The 23,397-nt window shown below is 50.0% G+C and overlaps 3 protein-coding genes across 5 annotated transcripts in view; 1 reads left to right on the top strand and 2 right to left on the bottom strand.

Annotated features, from left to right (window-relative positions):
• The window catches only part of RAD51D (RAD51 paralog D), a 24,344-nt gene extending 22,913 nt beyond the window's left edge, over window positions 1-1,431 (bottom strand). For both annotated transcript variants that reach the window (XM_017890892.1, XM_017890893.1), the window contains exon 1: window positions 1,235-1,431. The gene's annotated coding sequence lies outside the window, so the exon portion shown is untranslated. The remainder of the gene's footprint in view (window positions 1-1,234) is intronic.
• A 92-nt stretch (window positions 1,432-1,523) lies between these two features.
• FNDC8 (fibronectin type III domain containing 8) lies at window positions 1,524-11,087 on the top strand. The gene is made up of 4 exons (XM_017890897.1): window positions 1,524-1,846; window positions 7,391-7,766; window positions 9,761-9,997; window positions 10,640-11,087. The coding sequence occupies exons 1-4, from the start codon at window positions 1,638-1,640 to the stop codon at window positions 10,790-10,792; spliced, it is 975 nt and encodes a 324-aa protein (XP_017746386.1). The 5' UTR covers window positions 1,524-1,637; the 3' UTR covers window positions 10,793-11,087.
• Window positions 11,088-11,681: 594 nt separating this feature from the next.
• Window positions 11,682-22,837, bottom strand: NLE1 (notchless homolog 1). Of its 2 annotated transcripts, XM_017890889.1 has the most exons (13): window positions 22,750-22,837; window positions 22,471-22,614; window positions 20,377-20,594; window positions 19,769-19,848; window positions 18,082-18,158; window positions 17,809-17,906; window positions 17,260-17,452; window positions 16,620-16,755; window positions 16,427-16,473; window positions 15,503-15,705; window positions 13,619-13,778; window positions 13,439-13,509; window positions 11,682-12,812 (listed from the first exon to the last, which is right to left on the bottom strand). In XM_017890889.1, the coding sequence occupies exons 1-13, from the start codon at window positions 22,813-22,815 to the stop codon at window positions 12,800-12,802; spliced, it is 1,506 nt and encodes a 501-aa protein (XP_017746378.1). In that variant the 5' UTR covers window positions 22,816-22,837; the 3' UTR covers window positions 11,682-12,799. The 2 variants fall into 2 exon arrangements, with proteins under 2 accessions (XP_017746378.1, XP_017746379.1); XM_017890890.1 differs by lacking the exons at window positions 20,377-20,594; window positions 22,471-22,614; window positions 22,750-22,837 and adding an exon at window positions 20,349-20,361 and having other exon boundaries at window positions 12,423-12,812; window positions 19,769-19,849.
• Window positions 22,838-23,397: the final 560 nt, after the last annotated feature.

The raw sequence follows: 23,397 nt of genomic DNA, 5'->3' as shown, positions 1-23,397 counted from the left end.
AAAAAAAAAAAAAAAAATAGAGGCTTCTGTGTGCCAATTTCCGTTCCAAACGCTGGGGACAAAATGTGACCCAAGACGACCCGCCTTTACCCCCAGGGAGCTTACCTGTGAGCGAGGGACAGACAATGAAAAGGAATCACAGAAATCACATCATTACAGATGATACCACAGGTGCCAAGAAGCAGCAAAGCACCCAGGGGCACCTGCGTCTGTTTTTCAAAAGTTTGTTTTGTTTTGGTTAATACAGGGACTCGGTCGGCCTCCGAGGCTGGAGTGCCCTGGTGAGATCTCAGTTCATTGCAGCCCTCGACCTCCTGGGTTCAAGCGATCCTCCTGCCTCAGCTTCCTGAGTAGCTGGGACTACAGTCACGCACCGCATTGCCCAGCTAATTATTGTATTTTTTTTGTAGAGGTTTCACCTCTACAAGACGGGGTTTTACCGTATTGCCCAGGCAGGTCTCGAACTCTTGGGCTCAAACAGTCCTCCTGCCTTGGTCTCCCAAAGTGCAGTGATTACAGGTGTGAGCCATCGTGCCTGGCCTTTATTTATTTTTTATTTATTTATTTATTTTTAAGGCAGAAAACCTTAGTTTTATAGAACACACACAAAAATATATTATTTGGCATTTTTAAATGTTCTTTGCCTCATCCACAGGAAGAAATAAAACTGTACATGGTTATCTCATCACAAATCTATGAGGGAGGCGCTATTTTTTATCCCTGTTTCACCAATGAAGAAACTGAGGTTCGGTGAGGTTAAGTCACTTGCCAAAGGTCACCCAGCTAGGCAGCACAGGGCTGGACTTCACATCCACATCTGACTGCAGAGCCAGTGCTTTCTAACAGCTCCCCTCCCCACCCATGAAGCTGTGTACATGTTTTCCTACTGTAACATGGTTTCTCTGAGAGCAGAGATCACGTGTGGCCCATTTCTGTATCCTGCTGCAACAGCCACCATTGTCCTGCCACACAGGAAGGTACTTGGGAGTGTCGGTGTAGCACATTTAGAATTCTAGCAGTGAAGTCTGATCATATGTGAGCCATGAACCCCTATGAACCGTCTGGGCTTTCCCTTTCCCCAACCTACTGGGCACAGTGGAGTCTGCCACCTGTGGTTTCAGGACAGAGAGCCTTAGCATCTACGGACAAAGTTTCCCTCCCCAATAGACACTTTCCAATACTGCCTCTCTCAGGGCCACACCACCATCCTCTACATCCCGTGCCCGTCTCTCACCATCCTTCTTCTCCTTCGCAGGGCGGTGCTGAAGGGCACAGGTGTCAGGCATTTTGAGATCTTCAGAGAAGGGCAGGGCTGATCTCACCATGGAGTATTAGAGCTGGAAGGGGCCCAAGGGCTCATGCAGTCTGTTCCTTGGTTTTACCCCTCTCATGATGCTGCTTCTCAGTCACACTGGCCCTCGGTCTGGCCAGCCACATAGCTAGCGGGACAGCAGTAGCCTCAAATCAAGGGGGGAGGCTGGTCCGTAATTGTTACACTCTGTGATGATTATGAAGTCAGCTTGTTGCACCCACATCCTGCCCAGACTAAAGGTGGGCCACTGCCACCACAGTTTCTCTCTGCTTCTGGTCAGCTGGGTTGTCCTGCACAGTGACGGCTGTCATCCCAAACAAACCAGATGGCATCAGAGGCACTCCATCAAGTGGGAGATGGGGAGGAGGCTGTACTGAAGAAAGAAAACTTCAACATGCTGAATGCCCTTGACCAACTGCCAAAACCCTTTCCAAACCCCAAGTCTATGAACCGGACCGTCACTACCAAAGGACTCCCACTTTCCTCAAAGGGCAATTTGGTCAACTTCTTGGAGGATGATACCATCAACCTACCGTAAGACACAAATCTGATCCTTTCCTCTCTCTCTCTCTCTCTCTCTCTCTCTCTTTTTCTTTTTTTCTTTTTCTTTTTACAGGGTCTTGCTTTGTCACCCAGGCTGGAGTGCAGCAGTGCAATCTTGGCTCACTGTAGCCTTGACTTCTTGAGCGCAAGTGATCCTCCCACCTCAGCCTCTCAAGTAACGGGGACTATTTATGAGCCACCACCACACCTGGCTAATTTTCATTTTCTTTTTTTTGTGTGTGTGGAAACAGGGTTTCACCATGTCCAGGCTAGTCTTGAACTTCTGGGCTCAAGCAATCCTCCCGCCTCAGCTTCCCACAGTGTTGGGATTGTAGGTGTGAGCCACTGTGCCTATAGTTTCTAAGAAAGGCTGGAGCCGGGGGCTGGGCAGAGAGACTTAAAGAAGCTGTACTTCCATGACTTGTCACAACCCAGTTCCTTGACTCCCAGAGAACAGTGTGTGAGCAGGTTGGATCTATGTATGTATTCCTAAGCCCCAAATCACTTCTTGGAGGCATATGGCGCTCCCACTCCAGGAGGCCTTCCTGGATTAGTCAGTTTTGTTGACAGTGCTCTTGTCTTGCCTTGTCTGGCTGTGGTCCTCACCATCACCAAACCCCCAACACCCCCTTGGCTCCTCTTCCTCAACCCTCCCTGTTTGGTAACTTCATCTACCTGACTGTTCCCCAGTAGCCTGCCTTCCTTCGGACTGGGTTTTGCTGTTCCTCCTCACCAAGTCTGGGTTTCCTCTACTTCATTCCACAAAACTCTTTGAGCACCTGCAAGGTGTCTGGCCCAGTGTTGAAGTTCTAGGAACGTACAGCTGGAAAGCACAGTCCCTGCCTTTAAGGAGCTCCCAGTCTGACGTGTGGAGGTCAGGGTTGAAAGGACGGGGATCATGCAATAACGAGAATGATACAGCATAGTCTGGTAAGTGCCAGGACAGGATGCCTTGAGGGACCAGAGGGGCTTAGTATAGCTTGAGACTGGGTGCAGTTGAGGGAGGCTTCTTGAAGGAAGTGATATTTGAGCTGAGTCTCCAAGGAAAGAAAGGAGTTAGCCAGTGAAGGGGTGGTGGTGCAGGGTGATGTGGGCTGGGGGAATTACATGCAGGGTATTTTTCTTTTCTTTTCCTTTTTTTTTTTTTTTTGAGACAGAGTCTCGCTCTGTCGCCCAGGCTGGAGTGCAGTGGCGCGATCTCAGCTCACTGCAAGCTCCGTCTCCTGCGTTCACGCCATTCTCCCGCCTCAGCCTCCCGAGCAGCTGGGATTACAGGCGCCCACCACATGCCCAGCTAATTTTTTGTATTTTTAGTAGAGACGGGGTTTCACCGTGTTAGCCGGGATGGTCTCGATCTCCTGACCTCATGATCCACCCGCCTCCAAAGTGCTGGAATTACAGGCGTGAGCCATCGCACCTGGCCTCATGCAGGGTATTTTTATGGGTGAGTGACCTGTGCAGACCTATGCACACGTGGCCCTGCACTTACAAGGGGCTTGTGCTTAGTTTAACACTTTGCTGTTACTATCTTCAAATTCATAATCTTTGAATAAGGGGCTCAGTGTACCTCAATTTGCACTGGGCCCCACACACTACATAGCTGGTCTTGATTCTATGAGAGGGATGTGGTGTCCGTTCCTGAAAGTGCCCATAAGCGAGCAGGTATGGCTAAAGTGACGGATACTTGTAGGAAACTTCATGGTATACTGGGAATCTTGGGCTCGAAGGCCGAATTCAAATCCAAGTTCTGCCACTTAGAGATTTATGGTCTTAGACAAGTTAATTAAGATCGGAGGCCAGATGGGGTGGCTCACACCTGTAAACCCAGCACTTTGAGAGGCTGAGGCGGGCGGTGAAGTCAGACATTTGAGACCAGCCTGGCCAACATGATGAAACCTCATCTCTACTAAAAATACAAAAATTAGCTGGGCGTGGTGGCACGCGTCTGTAGTCCCAGCTACTCGAAAGGCTGAGGCAGGAGAATCCTTTGAACCTGGGAGGTGGAGGTTGCAGTGAGCCAAGACTGTGCCATTGCACTCCGGCCACAGGTCTGGGAGACAGAGCAAGACTCTGTATTTAAAAAAAAAAAAAAAAATAGATCAGGGACCTTCAACCTCTCATTTGCCAAATGGGGCTAACACCCATCCAGCAGAGCTATTGTGAACATCAGGAGGAGGAGATGTTCAGCATGTAGCCAGTGCCTAGCAGCCTAATACCCAGACTCTTCAGACTACAAAAGACCTTGGTGGGGGAATCATTTATTCCAAATGTCCACCAAGGGCTAGCATAGGGGGTCTGGGCTAATCAGGATTTCTCAGGAGGAGGCTGATGAGGCTGGAACTCAGGGAGGAAAAACTTGGCCCATTCATCAACCAAGACGTGGGAGGCTGGCTGGGAGTAAGGGATCCACAAACTGTGGATTGTGACCTATTAATGGGTCAAGAAGTCCTTTTAGTTGGTGAAGACCACTATGATAAAAATAAACTGGCGAGGTGCAGTGGCTCACGCCTGTAATCCCAGCACTTTCGAAGGCCGAGGCAGGCGGACCACGAGATCAAGAGATCAAGACCATCCTGGCCAACATGGTGAAACCCCTTCTCTACTAAAAATACAAAAATTAGCTGGGCATGGTGGTCGCACCTGTAGTCCCAGCTACTTGAGAGGCTGAGGCAGAAGAATCGCTCAAACCCAGGAGGGGAGGTTGCAGTGAGCTGAGATCACACCACTGCACTCCAGCCTGGCCGACAGAGTGAGACTCTGTCCCAAAACAAACAAACAAACAAACAAACAAATAAATAAATAAATAAACTATAATATAATTGGAAATTCCAGAGCCCATTGCACACAGAGTAAGTATTGGTCTGCGAAATGTTTGTTTTAGTTATAGGTGTATATATAGCTGTACTAAGTTACCATGGAAAGTGTATTTTACTTTGGGTAAAGGTAAAAGAAAGATTTGAAAGCCAAACTTTTGGCTTNGTCCCAGCTACTTGAGAGGCTGAGGCAGAAGAATCGCTCAAACCCAGGAGGGGAGGTTGCAGTGAGCTGAGATCACACCACTGCACTCCAGCCTGGCCGACAGAGTGAGACTCTGTCCCAAAAACAAACAAACAAACAAACAAACAAATAAATAAATAAATAAACTATAATATAATTGGAAATTCCAGAGCCCATTGCACACAGAGTAAGTATTGGTCTGCGAAATGTTTGTTTTAGTTATAGGTGTATATATAGCTGTACTAAGTTACCATGGAAAGTGTATTTTACTTTGGGTAAAGGTAAAAGAAAGATTTGAAAGCCAAACTTTTTGGCTTGATATTCTTCATCAGTTAAAATATATATATATTTTTTAATTTGTCTGGGGGCAGTGGCTCATGCCTGTAATCCCAGCACTTTGAGAGGCTGAGGTGGGCAAATCACCTGAGGTCAGGAGTTTGAGACCAGCCTGGCCAACATGGTAAAACCCCATCTCTACTAAAAATATAAAAGTTGGCCAGATGTGGCAGCATGGGCCTGTAATCCCAGATACTCGGAAGGCTGAGGCAAGAGAATCGCTTAAGCCAGGGAGGCAGAAGTTGCAGTGAGTCAAGGTCACACCAGCATACTCCAGCCTGGGTGACAGAGCAAGAATCTGGCTCAAAAAAAAAAAAAAAAAAAAAAAAAAACCAAAGAGAGTAAAACAGGAAAAAAATATTAAGTGATGGGGATCATGTACAAGGTTTTTCTTTGTAATAGCAAATAATTGATAACAAAACAAATATCCATATAGGCCAGGCAAAGTGGCTGATACCTATAATCCAAGCGCTTTGGGAGGATGACTTGAACCCAGGAGTTCGAGATCAGCCTGGGCAACATGGCAAAACCCTGCGTCTACAGAAAAGTACAAAAACTAGCTAGACATGGTGATGTGCATCTGTAGTCCCAGCTACTCAGGATAAGGTGGATGGATGGCTTGAGCTCAGGAGTCTGCGCCACTGCACTCCAGCCTGGGCAGCAGAGGGAGACCCTGTCTCAAAAAAACGAAACAAAAACAAATATCCGTGTAATGGAAAATCATATAACAGTAAAATGACTGAACCAGAGCTACGTGTGTCAATATAGATGAATGTCAGCACAAAGTCGAGTGAAAAAAGCAAGTTGCAGATGGATATGTGCTGAATAATATATTTTATTTATACATCTACAAACGTGAAAATAATAGAGCTTGCCTAGAGATAACATAAATGTGTAAGAAACCTATAGAGACGCACATTGAATAGTAAATACACAATTTAAAATAAAGCTAGATGAGGAGTAAATGGAGGTTTAATATAATATTCTTGATATTTTGTATAAGTCTAAAATACTTCATAATTTTAAAATTCAGAGTGGAAGAAATAAGTTTTGAGCATCCACCCCAACATATGTACATTTGTTTTATTTTATTTATTTCTGAGACGGGGTCTTGCTCTGTTGCCCAGGCTGGAGTGCAGTGGCACGATCTCAGCTCACTGCACCCTCCACCTACCAGGCTCAAGCGATCCTCCTGCCTCAGCCTTCCAAGTAGCTGGAATTACAGGCACCCGCCACCATGCCCAGCTAATTTTTTGTATTTTAGTAGAGACAAGGTTTCACCATGTTGGCCAGGCTGCTCTTGTACTCCTGACGTCAGGTAATAAACCCGCCATGGCCTCCCAAAGTGCTGAGATTACAGGTGTGAACCACCACACCTGGCCCGTATATGTATTTGTATTCCTGTTAATTTTACGTGCTAGATATTAATAGGTATTATTAAATGCTACTAAAATGTAAGTAAATATTAGTGATTCCTTTAAAATTTAAACAATAGTTAATAAACATTAGTGAAATTGAATGTATTACTTCCATACCCCAGTAGATCTTTGTGGTTATTCCCTGGGGCATTTGCACCCCATTTGGAGGGAGGACTTGCCATTTTAGCATGTTTTTTAAATTGTGATTTTCAGAACACTCGCATCAGGATTTTCTAAGGATTTTTTTTTGAGACAAGAGTTTCACTCTGTCACCCAGGCTGGAGTGCAGTGGTGCGATCTCGGCTCACTGCAACTTCTGCCCCCCGGGTTCAAGCAATTCTCCTGCCTCAGACTCCCAAGTAGCTGGGATTACAGGCGCCCACCACCACACTCAGCTAATTTTTGTGTTTTTGGTGGAGACAGGGTTTCACCATGTTGGCCAGGCTTGTCTCTAACTCCTGACCTCAAGTAATCCGCCCGCCTTGGCCTCCCAAAGTGCTGGGATTATAGGCGTGAGCCGGCGCGCCCAGCCAGAATCTTGTTAAAGATGCAGATTCCCTAGTCCCATGCTAACTGGGGACCAGAGACTAAAAGTCTGCATTTTTAGTAAGTGCCGTGGTGAGTCTGATGCAATGCTATAGAGCAATGAGGCTGTTCCAAGCTGTTTGCAAATGGCTGGGCATACTGGTAAGTCAGGCCCAAGGCCTGTCCTCAGGAGCCCTCAGGTGGAACGGGCTGGGGTGGCCTCCTTCATCTGACTTACCTGTCTCCCGTCTTGCTCCAGGAAGCCGATGCCAGTGGATGATTCAGATTGCAGCTCTGATGATACCAGCATCTCTGCCTTCTCATCCACCTTGCTGAACCCCATCAAATTAGCTGTGACCCAGCCCAACAGCAGCTTCTTTGCAGGGATGCTGGAGGGGGAGCTGAACAAACTCAGCTTCTCCCCGATGGCCAAGAATACAGAAAAGGAGGACCTGGCCCTCGGCCCCTGCCCATGCCCATCTAAGTGCCAAATGGCCACGAGGGGCCTGCTGGACCTTGACAACCCTGAGTTGGAGACAGAAACCTCCTCAACGCACTCGGAATCTTCTGTGGTTGTGGACCTGCCAGACACCCCCTTCATCTTTGAGCACACTGTCAGCACTTCCACAGCTGTGGTGCGTTTCCCTTGCTCATGCGTTCAGCAGAGGCTTATTGTGCCAGGCACTGAGCTGAGCTCCATGGGTAGTGAAAAGGTGCCTGCCACCTGCATCTCGACCTCAAGTTCATGGTTTAGGAAGGGAGAGGACGTGTCTGTAAAATCTCCAGTGCAAGACAGAAAGGGTTCAGTGCTGTAGGAAAAGTTCAGACCAAGTGCCACTAGGAATTCAGAGGAAAGATACATTACTTCCAGATGCAGGAATAAGCTTGGTGGGTTTTGGTAACATCTGAACTGGGAAGCAGAGGTAGCACGTAAACATCTAGAGGTGGAGGAGGGAAGGCATTCCCTGGAGGGGCGGACCCTAGCAAAAGCTCACAGGAAAGTATGGGAGGAAATCTCAATGTGGACAAGATGGCAGGTGATCTGTAGGAATAGGAAAGCGTGAGAAGCCCTGGATGAGGACCTGGGATCAAGTGAGGCTCCTCGGGATTCCTAGGCCTCCTCCCTAGAGGGTCTGGGGTGAAGCCTAATAATTTGCATTAGTAACAGATTCGCGGAGGATGCTGGTGCTGCCAGTCTGCAGGCTACATGCTGAACAACACCGTCCTACACTATGGGAAGTGAAGACAGGAGTCAGGATGGGGAATGTTAGTCTGGGGTCATCTTCCAGAGTACTCCATTGTTAGGATGCTTTATAGATTTTTCTGTAACTAACAGGGAACAGCTTTGTACAAAGCTTCACATCAGATGATGAAAGCAATTCGAGCTGTATCTTGGGAAGATGCCTGGAATTCCACTGTTGGATGGCCCAGAGCAGTGTTTCTCAAAGTGCTCTCCAGATGGACAGTGTCAGCATCACTCAGCAAATCGTTAGAAATTTAAATTCTCATCTCCCTCCATCACATTTGGGCCTCCTGAGTCAGAAACTTTTGGGGCGGAGGCCAGCAATCTATCTTTTAATAAGTCCTCCGGGGTATTCTAATGCACACCAAGTTTGACAACCACTGGCCTAGATGGAGGAGAAACCAGACAGGAGGCAGCAGGCCCAGAAATCTGCAGTTATAAAACCTCCCTGAGATGCTTAACCAGGCTTAGCAACCATTGTAGTACAAAGTGTATGGGCTCTGGGGCTATGGGTTTGAACTCTGGCTGTCACTTAATTGCTGTGTGATGATGGACCAGTCACTTGCCCTCTCTGGACCTAGTTGTTAAGAAGATCTCTAAGGTCAGCTGACAGAGTCTAGAACAGCGGTTCCCAACCTTTTTGGCACCAGGGACTGGTTTCATGGAAGATAATTTTTCCATGGATCAGGTTGGGGGGATGGTTTCAGGGTGATTCAGCATATTACATTTATTGTGTATTTTATTTCTATTATTATTACATTGTAATATATAATGAAATAATTATACAACTCACCATGATGTAGAAACTGTGGGATCCCTGAGCTTGTTTTCCTGCAACGAGAGGGTCCCATTTGGGGGTGATGGGAGACAGTCACAGATCATCAGGTATTAGATTCTCATGAGGAGCATTCAACTTAGATCCCTCCCATACAATTCACAATAGGTTCACTAGCCTGTGAATATCTAATGCCGCTGCTGATCTGACAGGAGGTGGAGCTCAGGCGGTACTGTGAGCCATGGGGAGCAGCTGTAAATGTAGATGAAGCTTCGCTTGCTCACCCACTGATCTCCTCCTGCTGTGCTATCCAGTTCTGCACAGGATATCTGCTATCAGTCCATGACCCAAGGGTTGGGAACCCCGGTGTAGAAGAAATATGGAACGAGGGTGCACCCTAAAGTGGGCGGGTCTGCCCAGGAGAGTAGCACATGCTGCGGGGCAGGGCTGCCACACTCAGTGCTGCAGTACCTTGCACCTTCCTCTGACTTGCCTGGGTCCCAGCAGGAGCAGGGGATGGACGTGGGACATCCTGACCCCAGTTGGGAGGGAGAGGGGACAGGAAGGACAGGACAGATATGAGGAAGCCTTGGGGCTCTCTCTTCCCCTAGATTTCCTGGACCTACGCCTTGGGCAAGCAGCCGGTCAGTTTCTACCAGGTCCTGTTACAGGAGGTGGCCGAGACACAGGAGAATGAGTTGCCCAAGGCAAAGAATCGTCCATGGATCTTCAACAAGATCTTGGGTACCACTGTCAAGCTGATGGAGCTGAAGCCTAACACATGTTACTGCCTCACTGTCCGTGCAGCCAACACAGCTGGGGTGGGGAAGTGGTGCAAGCCCTACAAAGTAAGCTCTGGGAAAAGAGGGGCCTTGGGGGTGGAGAGAAGTCCCAAACCAGGGAACCAGGGTTTTGGAGGTTGGGAACACCCCTATACCCACATGTCTCATCTGGCTAGCTTTCCTTCTGCCTGGATCAAGAAGCATCAATTCCAGGATGCATGCTTCTGGGAGGTTTACAGATTAAGCCACTCTGGGGCCCACTAGGAATGCATTTTTCAACATCATATTTTTCAATGAATGTATTTTTCAACATCACTATAATGTTCCCCTTCCAAAGCCATTGGTTTTTAGACTCTGCAACTCAATGCCAATAATTATGAGTAGGCTGGGAAGTCAAGGGCATTGAAAGAAACAGGGAAGACAAGAGGCTAAAGGGGGACGAAGGGAACAGCCGGGTGTGGGTAGGGGTACAGGGGTATAGAGGCCTGAGTACACACAGCCCTTTGGTTGGAAACATCCCATAACTGAGGAGGCACAGGCTTGAGTCATGCATCTTTGTACCTGTTTCCTGCATCAATGGCTAGGTTGGATAAGGCTGTTTAGAATAGGTCTGAGTTAGCAGACAGAAAAAAAAAGGAGGTGATAGAGAAAGAGAGCCAGGCTCAGATCTGGGAAGGAATTCTGAAGGGTTTTCTTGTTTCACTTCAGTTTGCAACCCTGGCCACTGACTTCAGCAGCTTCCCTGAGAACAACCCCATCCAGATCACCGTGCGGCGCAAGGAACCCCAGCGAAAGATCGTGTCCATCGGGCTGGAGGAGATGCGGAGGCTGGAGGATCTGGAATACCTATTTCCCTATTAACAGGGAGGGCCCCAGGACACCCCTCACCAACTTTCAGCTTTGGCCCCGGGCCCTTAGGAACCAGAACCATGAGACTTACCGTACCACCAGCACCATGCGGGCCCAAGGGCCTGGCAGAGTGGTATGGGAACCCCACCCCTGGGCCGGGGCCAAGGCTAGATAGATAGGGGCCCCATTCACCTGGAGACATCCCAGTGGCCAGGCTCAGCCACTGCCCACAGCTGCTAGACTCTGTCCTCCCCCAAATCTGGGCTGGGTCCAGGTCCCTCATTAAAGAACTGCAGGCCATCCAGCACCCTAAAATCTGCTTTATGCTGCAGACAGCCTCAGATCGGCTGGCTGACACCCATCTCCTAGCTTCCACCAGGACGGACTCTACATGAGTAGGGAGATGGAAAACAGGCAGCTAGGCAATAGGATGCTGCCATCACCCCTTCCCCAGTGGGGCGGGGGACAGGGGCAGGGAGACTGGTGCTGTAAGACTAAAAGCCTCTTACACCAGAAGAAAACAGAAATAGCTGTCATGGACAGAAGTGGTGGCCCATGAGCTGTCAAACTAGCTTGAGCTCTGGAGGAAGGGATGTGGTACAAAGTACACAATAAGCTTTGGGGAAGGGCCTGGTTTAATCCCAGCTCTTCCTCTTACTGGACGTGAGGGCGCGGGCTAATCATTTAAGCTTCTTGTGTTGTTTCCTCATCAAAAGTTTGGGGGCTTGAGAACTTTCCAGGCCTGGTACAGTCTGAGGGCACAGCAGACAAGCACCTGACACCAAGGAGCTCAGTGGCTGATAGCTTTGTTCGCTTCTCATGTAGCCTCACTGCAGAGATGTGCAAAGTGGAGGCCAAGCACCGCAGCTAGATGACGCACAAAACCCAAAAGCACAAAGGGTGGAGGAGGGTAAGAAGGAGCAATATGCTAGTTCTGAGCAGTTTATACAAGGATGGTTTGGAAATCCAATCTGAGTAGTTCATACCATGACCCAGCTTAGCATGGGATGCAGGAGAAAGCGGAGGCAGGGTGCATTCAGGGCAAGATCTCGGCCTGCGGTCTGAGTCCTGATGGGAATTCCTTTCACTACTTGAAAGTTCTCATGTGGCAGAGAACTATCCTCTGTTATCAACCATACCCACTTTGGCTCAGAGCTTACTGCTGCCTCCCCATCTGAGGGAATCCTCTAGAAGAACCATCACCTTCCCCGCTCTATCCTGAGGGCCCAGGGAAGTGCGTGGTGCCTGGCAGGGCCTCAGGCAGCGTGCTATGGGAAGGCAGACGTGTCCCCTAGAACAGGGCTGGCCAGCAGAACCCTCTTAATGACGAAAACCTTTCTGTGTGCTGTCCAATACTGGAGGCCTTACCCCGTGTGGCAGAGGAACTGCACTTCTATTTCATGCCAGCAGCCACATGTGGCTGGTGCCTACTGCAGTGCACAACAATACACCCTTAGATTCTCCTTGGCCACTATCACAACTGGCCTCTCTCTTACCGACATAGGGAAAGACAGGAAAGGCAAGTGCCTGGTCAGTGTGGTTTTGGCGTAGTCCAGTGCAAGGGAGGGGGCTGGACAATCTGATTTAGCACAGTCCTTGATAGAGTCCTGGGGATTCTAAGACAAGGAATTAGAACCCAACACACAAAACATAAGTTATTTATTTGGTCATAGAACCTGGGGTCTGACCCTGTACAGAGTTGACACTAGTGGCCCACTCATAGAGCCTGGCCGCCCATCACCCCCGTCTGTACCAGTAAGGTATAGAGTAGCGGACACAGGCCAAGTTCGGTAACAACTTCCTGTGACCTTCGATTTCTGGCTCTGGGGTGTGCCACAAGCAGGGGATCTGTGGGAAGACCCCACTCGGGTCTGTCGAGGACAGCAGGCCACGCGCATTCTCAGGTCCCCACTGGTGGGAAGGGTGTGTGCGCTGCCACCCGAGTCTTTGTTCTCTGGCAGGATAGGCGGCTGGCAGAGGCCGAGTCCAGGTGGGGGTCAGAGAGAACTGCAGGCCTTCTCATCTCCTCCATCTGTGGAGAAGGGAAGGGTGTCAGGATGGAGATTCCACCTCAGGAAAGGGAGGCTGTCATATAATCCCAGTGTCAACTGACGGATGGCCTGTGGTCCACCCTCAGACTCACCAAGAGCCGGGTGACCATCTCTGCTCTGGCCACCCAAACTCAGGCTGCCCACCCACTGTCTGCTGCCGCCAGGACCTCCACCCAGGGCCTGGCCCCTGGGATGCCCACCACCAAACAGTCACAATCCCTTATAAGCACACGACACTTTAGCTTCCAGTGCTTACCCTCCTATTTTTGATCCTATGAAGGTTTGATAATTCCCAAGAGACTGATTAACCAAGTTCTCTGTAATTACTCATTGGCAGAACTAGGATTTGAACTCGGGTCTTGGGACTCTGAAGTCCAGTGACAGAAAGACCTGGACGCACTCTCTAAGAGGGTATCCTATGGCCTCTGTTATTCCGGTTGCCCTCCCACCTGCCCACTGACAGCCTGGCTCCACACACCTCCTCAGGACAGTCTGAGCACCTGGAGGGCGCTGTGGAATTCTATGCCATAACGGAAAGTGTGCAAAGAGGGACTGGCTTAGGGTCAGGAGGGCCAAGCACGCCAACCACCACCTCCCCCACACTCACATCCGCAGGCATTTGTCCTTCCCACCACTTGCCACTCTCTGGCCATCTGGACTCCAGTCAACAGCATATACCTAAAGGGAGGCAGAGGAGGGAGGCAGAGGAGGAAGGCAGGTGAGGTGGTGAGAGGGAGACAGCCAGGCTCCAATCCCAACCCCTCCTCTGCCCGAGGGTTGGCCCTACCTCATCCGCATGGCCAGGCAGGTCCATGGCCAGCTTCTGGGCCTTCACATCCCACACCTTCAGTGTGCTGTCACTGCTGCCGCTGACCAGGAGCCGGCTGTCAGCTGACCATGCAATCTGGTACACGGCAGCCACGTGGCCGCGTAGGGAAGCCAGGTACCTGGTCCAGAAGACGATGATGGATCTTAGTCTGAGTTAGATCTTCCAACACATCTAAAGGGTCCCCTATGCTCACGGTCATGGTTCTCAACCTTGGCTATTTGTTAGAAATACCTGGGAACTTTTACAAAATCATACTGCCTGGTCCCCATCCCAGACCATTTTAATCATTACCAGTCATTACAATTTGTAAAACTTCTGCAAATGAGTAGCTTCTAACATGCCTCTTGCTTGCCCTCCATACCTGCACAACTTTGCATGCCTTAGACTCCAACGTGGCCATCTGCTTAGCCCATCTGCCTGACATCCCCCTAAGCAGCAGGTGCCTGCTGACAGGCGGCATGGAATAACAGTGGGCCAGGCCCACCTGAACTTTCACATCAACACAGTCTAGCTGTTTCTCTTTGGACAAACCATCAGGCCTCTCTGAGACTCCGTTTTCTTATTTTAAAAAGGAACCCAATTACCTATGTTAAAGGGTTGCTGTGTGAAAACACAGTGACTGATGCAGAGGTCCCCCTTCAACCCCAACAAGGTATTCCTGGCTCTTTTTCTCCCCTTGCCTCTGCCTTTGCCACTCCTCTGATCCGATTAACCCCAAGGGCATTGTGCCTCATCACACGAAGGGTTCCCACACTAGAGTGCGTAGCAGAGTCACCTGGTAACTTTATTAAAATGAAGAATCAGATCCACAGGGTCTGAGTTGGGGCCAGGACTCTGCATTTCTATCAAGCTCCTATGTGATGCTGATGCCGCTGGTCTGTGGCCCATACTTTGAGGAGGTCCAAGTAACAATTGTACCACAAGCCTACCTACCACCACTTCACCTTCTCCAGGGCTACAGCCCTACCACTTCAGCTAGCTCTAAGATCACTTCTCTCCTAAGACAAAAACTAGCTTTTTTGAGACAGAGTCTCACTTGTTGCCCAGGTTGGAGTGCAGTGGTGTGATCTCGGCTCACTGCAACCTCCGTGTCCCAGGTTCAAATGATTCTCCTGCCTCAGCCTCCCGGGTAGCTGGGATTCTAGGAATGTGCCACCACGCCTGGTTAATTTTTGTATTTTAGTAGAGACGGGGTTTTGCCATGTTGGTCAGCCTGGTCTCAAACTCCTGAACTCAGGTGATCCGCCTGCCTCGGCCTCCCAAAGTCCTGGGATTACAAGCATGAGCCATCGCACGTGGCCTGAACTAGCATTTTTAGTGACCATTTAGTGCGGGTCCCAAACATACTGTCTCATTAAATCCTTGTAACTAGGCCAGGCATGGTGGCTCACACCTGTAATCCCAGCACTTTGGGAGGCCGAAGCAGTTGGATCACTTGAGCTCAGGAGTTCAAGACCAGCCTGGTCAACATGGTGAAATCCTGTCTCAACTAAGAATACAAAAATCAGCCAGGCACGGTGGCAGAGGCCTGTAATCCCAGCTACTTGGGAGGCTGAGGCACGAGAATCACTTGAACCCAGGAAGCAGAGGTTGTAATGAGCCAAGATCGTGCCATTGCACTCCAGCCACTTGAACACCAGGCGAAAATGAAACTCATCTCTAAAACAAACAAAAAAACCCTTGTAACAAAGCTGAGAGGTAGGGGGTCTGCATATTACCGAAGAGGAAACAGTGGCTTAGAAAATCCAAACACCTGCCAAGGCCACACAGCTAGTAAGTGGCAGTGCCAAGCCCCTCCCACTATTCTCTCCTTACAGAGGGGCAGTACCCACCCCCACTCACTTGCCCGTCCTGCCATCCCACAGCTTGATGGACTTGTCGAAGGAGGCACTAGCCACGATGCGGGAGTCAGGAGAGAAGAGCACTTGGTTGATGAGAGCTTGGTGTCCTGTCATCCGAGTGAGAGGTTTTTTGTCCTCTGCTGGGGACCACAGGAATAAGGTGAAGTCGTCTGAGCCAGACACCAGCTTCTCTGGACCCTGGCCCTAGGGGAAGCAGACAGCACACTGTGTTGGGTGTGGTCTCAGAAAGAAGGAGGGCCCGACTTTGGCAGCAAACATACACCCTGATTACTCAATGCCAGGGACAGAGAGAGGCCAGCACTAGAAGCAATGAGGACTGGGTTGGCCACTCGCACGTGATCCCAGGCGAGTCACTTCATCCAAAAGGCAAAAGAAACTACGTGCATGTAGAAAAAAATGTTTAAGATACACAATTACAGAAAAAGCAAGGCACAAAATAATGTGTTAAAAGGAGCAGGATTTTATGTATGTACGTATGTGTGTGTGCTTATACATATATACTGTATACAGACACGTGTATGTGTGCATATTAAATCTCTGGAAGGTGATTCAGGATATTGGTAGCACTGGATGCTACAATAGAGATGGGAGACTTTGTGATCTACCTTTTTGTATTTTTTGAACGTGAATGTGTAAACAATCGTAAATAAAACAATAAACTAAAATAAAAAAGCATGTTGGAAATATAATAAATAGGTAAGCAAATAAACTAAACAAAAAATGAAATAAAATGATCTCTAGCACATTAATATTTTAGGACTGCAAACTAGGATTATGAAGAACAACTTTTTGGAACAGGTACATTCTGAGCTGAGTCTAGAACGGAGAAGGGTCTGAGAGGGTTTTAGTGATTGGCTAAGGACTGGTACAGAGCTGGGGGTGCATGTGGCTGGCACACACTCACCCGCACGAGGTTGTATCGGCTCAGAGCCCTCTCCTTCAACTCTTGCACTGTGTCCAGGTACCGGAGGATAGAAGAGGAGATGAGGAAGAAGGCTGATTAGAAAATCTGATACAAAGAGCAAACACTCCCCATTAAGCTAGAGAACTGGTGCCTTTCCAAACAGCCCCAGATCTTCCTTCTCCCAATCACTCACAGGATCCTTGGAGGTCTTGGGCATTAACTGAGGCCTCAGCAGGTTCAAAGGCCCCAGTGCGCAGGGCATAGTCAGTGCTGAGGGCCATGGTGTTCACCCAGTGGCCGTGGCCTTGCAGAGTCCGGCACAGCACACCCTAGGGCAGAGCGAGTCACGTCAGACACACACACTCCTCCCCACCCCTAGGAGATTAGCTCCAGGAGATGGTGGTACAGGACTAAGAATCATCTTCACTCATGCATTGTGATCTTAATCAAACCACCCCTCTGGGGGTCAAGTCTCTCCCCACTTGTAAAATGGAGTCCAGATCATTAAAATGTTTCACGGAACAGGAGTTAGGTATGTCAGAGTAAACAGCTTCAGTCCAATACGTTTGGGATATGGTAGATCTGACAAAGCTCAACAGGTGTCCTACAGGAGGAATTTCCAGAGTGTGACGATCTCACGGGGACTCTGCAATCTACACTATGGTGCAGCACCAACCACAGAACTCCTCATTCCCAAAACACCTCCCTTGACCAGGGGCTGCCAGCACACATCTGGGAAACACTGAACTCGCAGATGTCAAGGTTGTTCTGAGTGCCAGCATCTTGTGACTTGAGATTTTCTGGACTGGTTACTGAACCCTCCCAGTGCTTACATCATGAGCCCTCCAGACTTTGATGGTGCGGTCCTGGGAGGCAGAGTAGAGAAGCCCGTCCCCTCCCCACTGGAGACAGGTGACCGATTGGGTGTGCCCGGTGAGGATGCGCTCACAGCGGCCTGCAGTTGTGTCCCAGATCCGCACACTGCCATCTTTGGAGCTGCTGGCCACATAGCGGCACTCAGGGTTCCTGCAGAGAAGGGAGATGTGACCTCATCTGTGACCTGGCAACATCTGTCTGCCCATGGCACCTCCCCATTCCCAACTCAAAGGCCATGGACAATCTCTTGACAGCTTTCTGACACCAAGACCTGGCTGCACTTGCAAGGTGGTTGCAACGAGCAGATCCTGTGATGAGCAGCCTCTCCCAAGCAGCAACGCAGGTCCGCACCTGGAATACCCTTCTCCCATGCCTGCCAAGCCATCATGGTCATTCAAGTCATGCCCATCTCGTCCCCTCACGTAAAACTTCTATGCATTGGGCAGGGAAAGGGGATGTCTTTGATCCCCTGACTCATTTGTCCCAGCTCCATCAGTGTCACTTACGCATGGAGGGGCTCCCAGCTCAGGCCTGTGATCCACTTGCTGTGGCCAGCGAGGGTCCTGCCCACCTGCTTCCCTGTGCTTGGGTCCCAGAGGAGAATCTGAAGGACAGAAGTTCACTGAATAATCCTCCCCAACAGGTCTCTGGCTCCACCAAAAATCCCTGCCTACCACTTCCCACCCAACCCTCCCTAAAGACTCCTGAACCTGATTCTGAACTGTCCCCTAGGGAAGGCGCCCTTGAATCTCTGCCTAGTTAACCTGAGCACCACCTACCTGGCCATTCTTGCAGCCTGAGGCCAGCTTCTTGCCGTCTGGAGACCACGATATACTAAGGACCCAGTGTCTGTGTCCTAAGAAAGCAGAGGAAGGAGAAATAAGGGACTCCATCTGTCTTTATCCCCAGTGCCCAGCAGTGCCTGGCAGGTGCCAGGTACTCCTTAGTCATTTGAATAAATGAATGATCTAACAAAAGGAGTGATGAGGCTTTCTGGGAATGGAAAGAATGCACCCCAAGTATTAGAGCTCTGCATCTTGCTGCACGGATAACACCATCACTCTCTAATGATTCCTTATGTGACACATACTCTGAAGTGTTTTCGTACATGTCATCCCTTGTTATTCTCACAAGGGTTCTAAGGTATGGAGCAAAGCAAGACATATCATCCCCATTTTCCAGACGAGAAGACTGAAGCCTAGAAAGGGAACATGCCCTACACACACAAGTTCACTCAACCAATCTGTGGTATAGCAGTGGTTCTTCAAGTGTGGTCCCGAGAGCAGCATCATCAGCATCTCCTGGGAACTTGTTAGAAACACAAATTCCCAGGCCCTAACCCAGGCCCAATGGAACCAAAACTCTGGGGGTGGGACCCAGCAATCTGTATTTTTTTTTTTTTTTTATGGAGTCGCACTCTGTTGCCCAGGCTGGTGTGCAGTGGTGCCATCTCAGCTCACTGCAACCTCCACCTCCTAGATTCAAGCGATTCTTCCACCTCAGCCTCCCGAGTAGCTGGGATTACAAGCACATGCCACCATGCCTGGCTAATTTTTGTAGTTTTAGTAGAAATGGGGTTTCACTGTCAGGCTGGTCTCGAACTCCTGACATCAAGTGACCTGCCTGCTTTGGCCTCCCAAAGTGCCGGGATTACAGGTATGAGCCACCACACCTGGCCAGCAATCTGTATTTTTTTGAGATGGAGTCTCACACTCTCACCCAGGCTGGAGTGCAGTGGTGCCATCTTGGCTCACTGCAAGCTCCGCCTCCCAGGTTCACGACATTCTGCCTCAGCCTCCCAAGCAGCTGGGACTACAGGTGCCCAACACCACACCCGGCTAATTTTTTGTATTTTTAGTAAGACAGGGTTTCACCGTGTTAGCCAGGATGATCTCAATCTCCTGACCTTGTGATCTGCCCGACTCAGCCGCCCAAAGTGCTGGGATTACAAGCGTGAGCCACTGTGCCCAGCCAGCAATGTGTATTTTAACAAGCCCCCAAGGTGAGGTGATTCTGACTGGTGCTCAAGTTTGAAAACAACTGTGGCAGAGGCAGGATTTAAATCAGGTTCTCCTTGCTACCAGTCAGTCAGCCTTTCCCCACGTCCCATATCGACTCCTTGGTGTAGTTTCTGCTTGTGTCTAAGTGGCTGGCTGCGCTCAAGGACATGGTCTCTACCTAGGAACAGACAGCCGCCAACTGGATATTAAGGGGCTGTAATCTGCAAAGTGAGACCCTCATCTCTATGAAAACAAAAAACGAGCCAGGTGTGGTGGCAAGTGCCTGTCGTCCCAGCTACTCTGGAGCCTGAAGTAGGGGGACTGCTTGAGCCCAGGAGTTCGAGGCTTGAGCCCAGGAGTTCAAGTTAGCTGTGACTGCACCACTGTACTCCAACGTGGTCGACAGAGCAAGACCCTGTCTCAAAAAAAAAAAGAAGATCCCCTAAATGGCTAATTACATACTGACCCTTGCATGTGAAATGTGGTGTCTCTGTGCTGAGATCCCAGAAGCGCACAGTGGTGTCACCAGAGCCACTGGCCAGGTACCTGGGGAAGAACAGAGGATGCTTGATACTGCATATGTGCATTCCTGCCACCTATTCAATCACTTTCTGTGAACAGAATATGGAACTGGACTCTTTCCTCGACCCTGAAAAGGAGAAAGACAATAATGATGCCGCCCTCTGGGAGAATAGCCCAGGAGGCCATTTCTTTCCTCTCCACAGCTATAACCAGCTTTTGAAGTTCTCATTGCCTTCCTAAGTTTGAGATAAGCAACTAATCCCAGTTTCACAGATGAAAAATTAACTCAGAAAGGTTAAGTGATTTATACAAGTCACACAGCTCAGATCTTGAGAAATCAAGTCCAGGAAAGGTTTGTCCAAGGCAGGGGTCCTTAGCCTTTGGGGACCATGCCCTACTGAGGAAGTCCCTTAATGGCAAGCTGAGTCCAGAGCTTGGGTCTATAGTAGGCAGCCCTGAGGCCCCATCAATTACAACTCTGGGGGACCCTCCCCACACCAGGCAGAGGCTGCACCCCCACATACCCCTCCATGAATCTGCAGCTGTCCTTACTTTCCCGTGGGGCTAAAGGCCACAGAAATGACTGCCTCACTGTGACCATCCAAGGAGCTGGTGCAGCGAGTCACGGCCCGGACTCTGAAGACAGCCTGTGGCTGGTAGATGATGTCTAGGACCTTCTCAGTCTCCACTGCCTGGGACTCCAACGTCTTCCCCAGTGAGGAGACGATCTCAGCATCGTGGACAAAGAAAGCCAGTGGCAGGGGATCCTCCTGAAGGACAATGGTAAAGGGCAACCCTTCATCAAAGGATGTGCAGGGGCACCATCTGCCAGCGATGCTCCCCACTGAGCTGTGGGAGGCGAAGCTTCTTCTTTTCAGCCACTGTGCTGGGGATACCCCCATCATTGCCCATTGAGCAAGACCTTTTATTTATTTATTTATTTTTGAGACAAGAGTCTCACTCTGTCACCCAGGCTGGAGTGCAGTGGCGCAATCTCCACTCACTGCAACCTCTGCCTCCTGGGTTTAAGAGTCTCCTGCCTCAGCCTCCCGAGTAGCTGGGATTACAGGTGCCCATCACCACGCCCGGCTGTTTTACATTTTTAGTGGATACAGGGTTTCACTACGTTGGCCAGGATGGTCTCAAACTCCTGACTTCAAGTGATGCACCTGCCTTGGCCTCCCAAAGTGCTGGGATTACAGGTGTGAGCCACTGTGCCCAGCCGAGCAAGACCTTTTAAATCACTGAAGAGCAGTTGTAGGACACTTACACAGCACTTGGAAATTCTTTTTTCTTTGTGTTTTTGAGATGGAGTCTCGCTCTGTCACCCAGGCTGGAGTGCAATGGTGAAATCTCAGCTCACTGCAACCTCCGCCTCCCGGGTTCAAGCAATTCTCCTGCTTCAGTCTCCTGAGGAACTGGGACTACAGGCGCCTGCCACCACGCCTGGCTAATTTTTGTATTTTCAGTAGAGACTGTTTTCGCTATATTGGCTAAGCTGGTCTCGAACTCCTGACCTCTAGTGATCTGCCCACCTCAGCTTCCCAAAGTGCTGGGATTATAGGCATGAGTCACCGCACCTGGCCTGAAATTCTTTATCTGCATCTCATAACAACCCTGGGAAGTAGATACTAATATTCCCACTGACAGTTTCAAAAGCAGAGGCTCAGAACAACTAAGTAATTTGTTCGATGTCCTATTACCAATGATTAATTCAGGTTCTTTAGGTCCAAGATAGGATTAACATATAGCATTATGCAGTGTTTCCCAAACTACCACACCACACTGTATTTGTGTAAAAAGCACCCAAAAAGTCTGTTAAAAAATGTAGACTTTCTGCTTCAGCCTAGAGTTTGGTTTAGTAAGCCTGGGATGGAGTCCAGGAACTGCAATTTCAAGGACCTTCTCTGTCCCCAGGGCAGCTCTTCAGTAAACACACTGGCTTAAAGTTTAAAAGCAAAGGCCAGGCGCGGTGGCTTACGCCAGTAATCCCCAGCACTTTGGAGGCCAAGGCGGGCAGATTACGAGGTCAAAAGATGGAGACCATCCTGGCAAACGTGGTGAAACCCCGTCTCTACTAATTAGCTGGGAGTGGTGGTGCGCACCTGTGGTCCCACCTACTTGGGAGGCTGAGGCAGGAGAATCGCTTGAACCCGGAAGGCAGAGATTGCAGTGAGCCGAGATCACACCACTGCACTCCAGCTTGCCAGCCTAGCAACAGAGCAAGACTCCGTCTCAAAAAAAAAAAAAAAAAAAAAAAAAAAAAAGGCAGGAGTATTCAGATAGTTTTGGGTTCCAATTCCAAATCTGCTACCTACTACACAGCATCGTGCAAATAATTACCGGGCCACGCTGTAAAATGGAGATATTAAATGTGTCCCATCTTGGGGGACTGTGACAAGGAATCAATGAAATACAGTATCCAATGCGTTCAAAGCTAGGCCCGTCCCCGCAGGTGGACCCCGATGGTTGGCGTGTAAAGCGCTTTGCCACTGATTCCATCTCTGACATAGGTGGGAACTCACGCCAGGTGGGTCACCACAGTCCGTTAGCGGGGGACCATGAACCGCAGACCCTCGGTCATCCGATTCCCCCACCGCACCCGCCGGGGGTGGAGATGCGAGACCGCCCTGGCCAGCCGCTCACCTGGGCCAGTAGCGCGTTGCACACGAGCTGCAGCCTGTCCGGGGTGATGTCCACGGGCACGTCGAACGGGGAGCCCAGCAGCTGCCCGCCCTCATCCTGGAACTGCACTAGCAACCGCTGCACATCGCGCGCCACCGACTCGTCCTGCGCGAGAAAGCGGGGCGGGAGTCAGTCTCGTCGCCCGCCCGGAAGAGCCCCACTTCGCTTCCCTCCGGCCTCAGGGACCCGGCCCCTAGCGCCCCGCCGCGACGCCCCCCGCCCCCATCCACGCACACCCACCGCCACTGCAGCCGCCATCCTGCGTCCCCACGTGGAGGAGAAAGAGCCCGGCAGACAGAGCGCCATCTCCGTGGTCGGGCGGAGTCGCCGCCGGCCACATCGCCCTCTGCTGTTGGGGAGGAGAAGCGTCCCGCTGCGCACGGCCTCAGGGATTAGAAATGGGTTTACCTGGTGCTCCTCCCGCCCCTCAGCAGCCTTCACATTTATATTTTCCCAGGGTCTTAGAGGACACAGTCAACTTTTGACTCTTCACAACAGGAATTCTAGTCCCATTTTAATTTTATTTTATTTTGAGACAAGGTTTCACTCCTTCGCCCAGACTGGAGGGCTGTGGCGCCATCACGGCTCACTGCAGTCTTGAACTTTCGGACTCAGCGATCCTCCCACCTCAGCCTCCCGAGCAGCCTGGACTACAGGCACACGACACCCTGCCCGGTTATTTTTCTTCATTTTTTTAAAGACGAATTCTCACTATGTTGCCCGGGCTGGTCTCAAACTCCTGAACTCAGGCAGAGACTCCCCAACTCCCCAGCCTCAGCATCCCAAAGTGCTGGGATTACAAGTGTGAGCCACCATGCCTGGCCTAGATATTAGTATCCTTTTAAAAAATGGGTCAAGTTAAGGCTGGGCGTGGTGGCTCACGCCTGT

This window comes from Rhinopithecus bieti, unplaced genomic scaffold, assembly GCF_001698545.2.
Source record: "Rhinopithecus bieti isolate Rb0 unplaced genomic scaffold, ASM169854v2 scaffold_19652, whole genome shotgun sequence".
NCBI classification, from domain to species: Eukaryota; Metazoa; Chordata; class Mammalia; order Primates; family Cercopithecidae; genus Rhinopithecus; species Rhinopithecus bieti.
The sequence above is the reverse complement of the archived record's forward strand: the minus strand, read 5'-3'. Positions and strand labels throughout refer to the sequence as shown.

Coding starts and splice junctions, on each gene's coding strand:
- FNDC8 (XM_017890897.1), top strand. CDS start 1,638: ATGGCATCAGAGGCACTCCATCAAGTGGGAGATGGGGAGGAGGCTGTA. Junction 1,847..7,390: donor GATGATACCATCAACCTACC/GTAAGACACAAA, acceptor GTCTTGCTCCAG/GAAGCCGATGCCAGTGGATG. Junction 9,998..10,639: donor AGTGGTGCAAGCCCTACAAA/GTAAGCTCTGGG, acceptor GTTTCACTTCAG/TTTGCAACCCTGGCCACTGA.
- NLE1 (XM_017890889.1), bottom strand. CDS start 22,815: ATGGCGCTCTGTCTGCCGGGCTCTTTCTCCTCCACGTGGGGACGCAGG. Junction 19,849..20,376: donor GCCTTTAGCCCCACGGGAAA/GTAAGGACAGCT, acceptor GTTCTTCCCCAG/GTACCTGGCCAGTGGCTCTG. Junction 18,159..19,768: donor ACCACATTTCACATGCAAGG/GTCAGTATGTAA, acceptor CTGCTTTCTTAG/GACACAGACACTGGGTCCTT.